General features: G+C 33.8%; 1 protein-coding gene across 1 annotated transcript in view; it reads left to right on the forward strand.

Annotated features, from left to right (window-relative positions):
- The window catches only part of LOC108685195, a 138311-nt gene that overhangs the window by 93779 nt on the left and 35220 nt on the right, over positions 1-9312 (forward strand). The window contains exon 8 of the mRNA XM_018189889.1: positions 3496-3850. Coding sequence (XP_018045378.1) covers positions 3496-3850 — 355 coding nt within the window. The remainder of the gene's footprint in view (positions 1-3495; positions 3851-9312) is intronic.

A 9312-nucleotide genomic window follows, 5' to 3' on the forward strand; every position in this document is an offset into this window, starting at 1 on the left:
TACTGTCTGCCTGTGCGAGCAGACAGAAATTCCTGCTCCTGGCTGGTGGACACGATTTTCTCGTCACGGAGTAGAGGAGATGTAATTAATCCGGGGAAGGTTGGGCCAAGCACACACGTCTTACACGTACACACGGTAACCAGAAACAAACGGAAGTTTTGAATGAGGCGGAAACGATACGGGACATTGAAATCCAATTGACTAAATCGTCTGTCTGCTGTCGTTTATTATTCTCGAACGGAATTTACGAAAAGTGTTAAGAATTGGAATTATCGTAATTTTCTTTCGATATATTGCTACTTAAATAAAATGTCGATGAAAAGAAATTAGGAGAATATTTTTCGAGCATCTGTCGTATATTCATGTTTTTGCTGAAATGTAGAAATTCTGAAGAAACGAAAGTTTAAGCATTCGAGGATCTAACGATGAGTTCCTCGAGAATCCAAAAGTGTCAAGTTTCTAAAAGGTTCACGGATCCAAAAACCTATTGAATTCGCAAGTTTTACGAACTAAGGATCAAAAACTTCAAATTACGAGATGTAACAGGATGAAGATATAAAGATTCTAAAATTGAGCAGAGAAAAAATAGGATTGATCGAGGAACTTAATGAGCGATGCACTAGTTTGATCCAGAATAGATATTGCTTTAATGAATCAATTCCATCGAAATGAAGGACGTTGATATGAAGCGACGCGTCGCGATGAGTGTTACGAATTAATATTCATCCTGGATCTCGCGAGACAGTTTCCTCGAATTTTCCCGTATATCTAATTTTCCCCGACCGATATACACGTCCCAGATGAGATCACGTCCAAAAAGGAGTTTAAGCCAACGCTCAATCCCGTACTGTGAAATCCACATTTGAGCTTGACTGTACATACAGCACATCCCTCGTTGAATATCCGGAGCAATGTTAACATTACCGGTGCGGCATCGTCGTAGTTATGGAGGAGTCAAAATAAAAGAGGAGTAGCACTGGTTAAAGTAGTTGAAATTTAAACGTATTACGTATATTATTATAACTTTATTAAAAAAAAAAGATTATTTTAAAGAAAAAGAGTTTATTTTAACAATTTAAAACAATTAAGATTATTTTTAATTATTTATTGTAATTAAAATTGAAATAAAGAAAAATAAAGGTTGATAAAGAATTGGGATCGTAGTGTGCTTGAATTTTATATTAAAAGTAATATTTCATATCAGTGCGCTCCTTACCCTGATAAAGTGAATGCGAGGTTGATGAAACATTGATATTAGCAATGAATCACAACACGGTGATAAAATGCAAACTTTTTGGGGTATCCCAAAAGTAATATTTAATTTGTCATATTTACATTCAGGTGATATTAACTCCAAATAGTTTAACTATTGATTTCGAATATAGAACATACGTTTCGGCTAGCCTTTTTCAACGTCAGATTTATTTTTTCGTTAATGGAATTTGAGAATTTTATCAACTATTTTCTTAAAATTTTTTATATCTCATTTTTCTTAATCAATTAAACTTTTAGCAACATAAATCATATTTCTCGTTGCTTTCATTTTTATTCGCAATATTTCATATTATAACAGAATATATTACAGTAATTTTTTGTGATATATATTTCTAATATTTTAGAAACAGAAATGTAATAGTGATTAACAGTATAATAAAAAAAAAAATTAAAGAAAAGAATGTATAACATTGTAATATTTTTCTGCTTGTGGCATTCAACTGTAATTCTAAAAGGATGCGGTGGCAGAGCGTTCTCGAAATAGCGATAAACATTCCCTAATTTAATTAGTAATTACGAAATGCTCGTTGCAATGCACCGGACGCGATGGCACGATTATCGTACGTGGCGGTGTATTCCCACTCGGATAACTCGTCCTACGTGGCCTGTCGTTGATTGATCGCGTTACATAGCGGGTTCGATTACAGAACAACGTGTTACCGCGTTACGAGTTTAACGCTGATAAAATTCGCTCTGTAACCAAAATCTGCGCTCCGATTCGATAAATCGACACCTAGAGGCGAAAAGAATCGGTGCCACTTTATGAAACTAGAGAACGGAGAAGTTTATGAGATTTGATATCCGAATTCGCTGCTCTCTAAAATATTCAAACATTTTTTTTATTCTTCTACTTTCTTCTCAGATTATTTAAAATAACATTATATAAAAATAATAATATATAATTGAATTATTTATTTAAAAATATTTATGTACATAAATTACAAGATTTTATTCTTATTTTACTGATTATTGTTTAATAAAATTTTTTGGTTTCTTTTATAAAATAAATTACGTGTATAAAAAATTATAAAAAAGAACGAAAGTAGCAAAATAAATTTCTAATTATTAACATAATTTAATTTTTGAATCTTAAAAATTATATATTAAAATATTATTTCTAGATATGTTTATACATATCTATATATAACGTACATAAAATAATAAAGTGATAAATATATTTTAGCGTAAAAATATATATATAATCAACTCTTTCATTTCAAATAAGGAAGTCGAGAGAATCTATAACGATATTGCGTGCTCACAGAATTACTCAATTTTACCCGTGGCCGAGAAGTATATTTGCGGCTGTAAAGAAGCTTCTAAACAAATTTACTCATGGCGGTAACCACCGCTTATGTTCTGTATATACCGCTTTAATAAAGGTTACTATCGATAAGACAAGTGGAAATTGTGTAAGGTATCTACCTCATAAAAAGTTACGTATCGTCATCATGCTGCTCGCTCGTAGAAAAGAACAAACCACCCTCTATAAACTCCATCTCTCGCTTTTTCAATTTAGCGTTATTCTCGCCCATCTTTCGTACTCCCCCCCCTCCTCCCCCTCTGCATCATAAAGGTTTTTCACGCGGACTTATTTAACTTTTCCTTTAAACCAATCGCAACAAGAAAAATGTGATCGTCGCATTGCGCGCGACATTTTAATATTTGATTCCGAATATTCCTGCAACGAATATTGAACATTGAAAATCTTCTTTTACCTTTTGCATTTTGCGTTTCTTTCATAGGTAACATAATTTAATTTTCGCTATATATTATACTTATCTTTTTAATTCTTTTTTTTTATCTCTTTTCTTCTTTTTTTACAGTGTAGACTATATCTAATAATTTGATAAGCAATTTAATATTATCAATGTTAATGAACATTTGTTATATTTGGTGCTTTCAATTTGGTATACAAATCGACACTAACATCATTTTATCTTTCTTAACATTCAGAAAGAACGAAAATAGAATAATATTTGTGTTGATTTGTGTCACCAAATGGAAAGCACCTAATATAACAAATGCTCATTAATCAATAATATTAAATTGCTAATATAAAAAAATATAAAGCATTACTCAAGATTTGTCTTGATCGTATACGGCCTTCTCCATTTTTTTGTGTTGAACATTTCTCGGTCCATCATTTTTCGTTTAATATTCTAGAATCTTAAGATCGTAAAATTTCGACTTTATTTTGATAAAATAATTTCACGGCAGGTTCAGGTTCAGGTTCTGGATCTGGCAGCAGCGGCTGCGCCTCCAGCACTCTCGGCACCTTACCGCTGAATCGTTGCTACTCGTCTTTACCCAGAGGAGCGTTAACGGCTTATGGGAGCTTAACACGACCCGCCACTCTGCCGCGTCTTCCATTGGGCCTAGGCTTGGGCCCGGCACCTAATAACAGCAACGGACCTCTGCCTCAAAATGATCGGGATCGAGACAGCAATGGAAGTAGCAAAAGAAATAGTGACAGCGTACTCTGTCATCGACTGCCTTTGTTGCATCCCTTACCTACGTGCGACGTCGCCAGCCATCAGGGCACTGGTTTCCACGAGATATTCAATGCTATCAGGTGATTCGTTTTCACATGCATCATTTCTTTTTATAAATTGTTATATGTATATTAATGAAATTGTGAAAAAAGGAAATGGCAGAAAAATTAAATTCTTTGAAGAAATACATACTTTCAAAAAATTTAATTAAAAAATATTTTTCTAATAAATATTAAATCAATATTGTCACAATAAAAAATTTTAAATAAATGGAAGAATAATATTTTTTATTTTGTTAACATTTTTCATGATACGACGCAATGATTTTGCTCTCGCTTTAGTAAACTCGCCATTTCTTTCGTCCATAGGATATTCTTTATATTTATTTGTTGGCGCTCTCATATTTTTTGCGTTAACATGAATTTATTTGTGACAGATTATTCATTAGAATACATGAATGTGCAAAGTTATGCTACTAATCATCTGAGGGAAAAGGGAAGATTTAATCTGCAACCATCGCGAAACGTTGATAGCATAAATCCTGATCGATCTTCGTCTATCATGCGTACTAATAGTTCAGCATGAAAATCCAATAATTTCACGTAGAATGACATTAAATGCGGTAACGTTAATAATTATACGCGACATTTCGTTATCGACTTAATCACACATTACGTGATCATAATTATCATCACAATCGAATGTTTTACGGTCGAGAGGGACTGAATGGCGACCACTCGTGATATTTTTACGCATAACTGAATACAAGCGCCATACATATTCCTAGCATGCATTCCGGTGCAGTAATCTGACTGAACAAAATATTCAAGATACCGTCACGTATTGATAAAACATTACGTTTAAAATAATAATTGCGTCTCTCGCAAACTTTTGCGTATCGCTCAAAAATTTGCGAAAAAATTCACCGTTTGATAATTTTACTAAAATTTTTGCTGATATTTTTTAATAAAATTTCGGAAGAAAATTTTCCAAGAAAAGAGAAGGGAAAACAAACTTAATAAGAATGATATTTCTTTAAAGAAGAAAGATTTTTAGAGAGAAGAATAATCTCCTTGCCATTTAATTCGGCTTTTTCTTTCCGAGCTTTCATATGAAGGTCTATTACATTCGCGGCCTTGAAATGACTGAATAACTTGTCTTTCTTGATTACTTCTCGAAAAAGACAATCTGGAACGAAAAGCATCCCCAAACTTCTTCTGGTCTTCTTCTTCTTGAATGGTCGATAAACGAGTTATGGAAATTAAAGGGAATGAGCGGGAATATTTCGTTAGCGAAATTATGCGAACTTCGCGGACGACGGCGGCAGAAACTTCGGTCGGAAGCTGCTGGATCTCCTCGATTATGTCAACAGCCTCTCCGGCGTGCCGCAATGTCATAGAAATCGTGCAACTTCTCCTATTGCCATTCTCAGCCCGGCAATGAAGAAACGAGATGCATTCGCTAGCATTCTGGCCGACGGCCATTAGATATCATTCCGAGAGTTTTAGTTCTTCCCAGACGAGAGGAACTCAGAAAGTTCGGTGGACCATGCGCTTATCCGAGCGAAAAGCCTGATATTTCGTGTAATTACCGTTCGGAGTTTGCCCGAAGCTATACGAGATTCGCCCAAATAATTTGCGAAATTATTCAAGAATGAGTCACATATTATTTCCTTTTTCATGAAATTTAAATATGTATAATATTCTATTATTATATTATAATTTACGTTTATTTGATCATAAAAAGCGTTTTTTGACTAATTTTGCATTAATTTATTTTTTCATAATTATTTGATTCTCTTTTTTTATAAAATTCAAATACACGTAATATTCCGACATTTATATATTTATTATTTTATATAAAATACTCCTTGATTAATTTAACATTTATTTTTTCATTAATATTTTTTTATAAATCAGACTGGTTATTATGGATTTTCTATATAATTATTCTATATATTGATCACACTAGATATATTTAAATCGATTTAAATTAATTAATAACTTAAATCATGAAGTTTTCTAAGTTTTTTGTTAAAATTAGGAAAAGGGGAAGCAATTGTCTTATCTTAAGATCTTAAAGTATTGTAACGAAATTGAGATCTGGAATTGTAAGACGATTGTAGTTAGAATTAGATATTAATTTGTCCTCCGTACTTTTTAAAGATCTTACATCGCTATATCATCTGTCTGTACCATAAATTATATTTAAAACAACATGCGTCCTATGATTTATTGTTCATGTAATCGCCGGAGTGTCGCGTAATACGGTCCAGCCGGTCATGGCAGGAGAAAGTCGATCTATTTCTCGCAGATGCGAACTGACACGGGTGCTCCCAACTGTATTGTAAGGATCTCAGAAAGATTTCTTAAGACTTAAGGCCGTGACGGGAATGAAAGTTCTACCGCCACCTGCCCCATTGGCCATTCATCTTTTCCGCGCCTGCGAGTCGGCGTAGCAAGTCGGATCACTCGGTGCGAGTATCCGACTCCGAATGCAATAAATAACTTGCGCTCCGCCCTTCGTTAATTACCCGTTCTCGCTCGATTGCCGAAAGTGTTTTCGCGCACTCGTTAAACGTAAGTTCTATCGGAATAATCGTAACATTGAACGATAACTGTAGCACCCTATTTTTTTCCAACGATCAATACAAATTGTCAAATCAGTCAGATAGATAGCGATCATTAATTTCGTCGTTGAAAAAAATGCCTATCGCTATCATCTGAATGTCACGTTTATCACGATCGAAAAGTATATCGTCCAAAGTTATTTTTCAAAGTTATTTCAATCATTTTTAATCCATTGAGAGACTGTATAACGAATTTAATTCTTGATGTATGACTCTTGTATCCAACTATGAAAACAATGAGTCAGATTTCCTGTGATGCGGTAGACAGATTTTAACAATGATTAACTTTTTTTAGTATACAAAAACTTATTCTTTAAAGTACATTAATTTTTATATTGATATTTATAATAAACTTAGAAAGAACACCGCAATAATTATGTAGAAAATTGAGTCCTGGTGAAATGAATGAGTTTTCACATATAATGTAACTCATAATGTGAGCAAAAGATGTCATAGATACAAAGTTCAATAATGGATAGTTTTTGAATATAGATAGTTTGTGATATATCAAAGGTGCTTACAGAACACACATGTTTTACATTTTTGATACATAAGTAAAAAATTATTCATTATTGAATCTTGTATCTATGATATCCTTTGTGTACATTATAAACAACATTATATGTAAAAACCATTTCATCAGGACTCAGTTTTCCATTAGTATAGAGTTCTATATATATGAGTGTTTAGCTCTGCTTCTATAACATCTTTTGTTCACATTGTCAACTACATTATAATATGAAAACCATTTCATTTCACCGAGACTTAATTTTTCATGTAATTACTGCGATTCTTTATATTCTTTTTACTGAGAAAAACTTCTAGTTAAAAATGAACGATCTAGAAGATTTGATCAATTAGAATTGTTCAACTCAACTAGATAATAAATTCATCTAGAAAATTTTTTTATTTTCTAGATGAATTCTAATTAATGCAATTAGATTCTTTTCCCATTGTATAATGAAAATAAACACTGCTCTCTGGTTTCTAAATATACAAGAAAAATGTGAATTCTAATTAATGCAATTAGATTCTTTTCCCATTGTATAATGAAAATAAACACTGCTCTCTGGTTTCTAAATATTCAAGAAAAATGCAGTCTCAATAACTGCATCCATTTAATGAATGATTTTTATCATCTAATCGTTAAAATCGTTAACGAAGAAATTGAAAACAATTTATTCGTTTGTTCTGAAAATTAACTCGTGAATGGTGTATCGACAATAATTGTAGGGGCAAGCTGTGGGTTAATCGAATCGCGTCTTGCGTGTATTATTGCAGATTATCGCCGCATAATATCATGCGAGAAAATTACGTTGTTATCCTGTTTCATTCATTCCGTTGAATAGACTTGGCGAGCAATTTCGCGAGGATTTGTATTCGTTATCGACATTAAATGCAAAACGGCGACTTGGTTCAACGTAAAAGCGACCAGGAATCTAATTTGCAGTTACCCCCATAACGTCCCTACATCATAAATCGAGCGCAAGCCCAAACAAAATATCAGCTACGTGATGTCGACGAGTTTTTTAAACGAGCCACATGTTTCACCGAATTTCAGGATACGGATAAATTTTGCGACCAACAGCGACTTTATCACGATGTATATGTGTACAAGTAACATACGTAGACATACAATAAAGATGATGTTTTTAATTAAAAACTCGCCTTTACCGAGTCGGACGCAAGTCGCGCGGATACCAAATTGGAATCCTTCTCGACGGAAAAATATTTCCGAGATTATTGCACAGGCATCTAATCTACATCTTTCCACTCGTTTTCTGACATGTATTCGAGCGAACGTATTCCATTAAATTTCTCGCGCCGGCCTTTATCGTCGTCGACTTTTTCTCCGACTTAAACTTAAGAGCGCGCGGAAAAATAACGTCGAAATTTTAAAAGCGCGAGAAAGCGAAACGCTCAAGCTGTACGTCGAAGAAATATTACTCTGAACATCGGATCCTCGATTGAGTCTGTAATACTGTCTGAGAGCGATAAGCGCGTGTCTGAAAATACACAGTTGCACACGAAATTGCTTTATTACATCTGACTCGAATTCGACTTTGTGCGCGTTTCATTTACGCAAACGAAAATTCATTGATTTATTAAAATGAAAAATAACTTTATAATTTCAACGAATTTTTTGTAACACAAAAATGTGAATATACTCTAAAAAAAAAGTAAACAGTTATTCTATACCTAGCTGCTGTTGAATTTTTCCATTGGGAACATGTTGACGTTTTGCATTTTGTAAAAAAATTTATTATATTACTTTTATTTATATCAGTGATATTTTTTTCATGTATCCGTGTAAATACTATGGAAACCAACATTTTTTTATAGCGTTTTTTGTTTATTACATTTGTTCGGGATAATTTATTCTTTTTAGAAATGAGAGTTCGAAAAAAAGAAACATTAAAAAGCAAACTTGTGTTCTTTGAAAACCACTGAATTTTCGTAAGGAAAGTCTATTAACAACCATTAATGTAACTTCGTCTGAACCGACAAAGAAACAGCGTTCTGCCTCGTCATATTTCGCGGCTAAAAGAGATCGATGTACCACGCGATGCGTCTAAATGACGTTTATCGGCGTTTTCCTTCGTGGAAAAGAGAACCAGGACAAAGGGCGACTAATCGATCTTGCTTTCTGCCCGCGTGTTCCGTCATCTTTCATAAGCACGCTGTCCAAGATTTTCCATAAGCGTCAAAATATACACGTGCCAACCGAGCGGTGGATCGTCCGTCATAATCGATTCCCATCGTCGAGATAACGACGGACTATTTCATCCCCTTACCCCAGAATTTCGCAAGTCACGCCGAATGGCGGCGATCGCTCTTCGAATCTGCGGCGTTAAACGGATGATCGAGACTTATCGATCATTCGATTTCGAACTTCTGATATATATATATATA

The sequence above is a fragment of the Atta colombica genome, unplaced genomic scaffold (genome assembly GCF_001594045.1).
Source record: "Atta colombica isolate Treedump-2 unplaced genomic scaffold, Acol1.0 scaffold100, whole genome shotgun sequence".
NCBI classification, from domain to species: domain Eukaryota; kingdom Metazoa; phylum Arthropoda; class Insecta; order Hymenoptera; family Formicidae; genus Atta; species Atta colombica.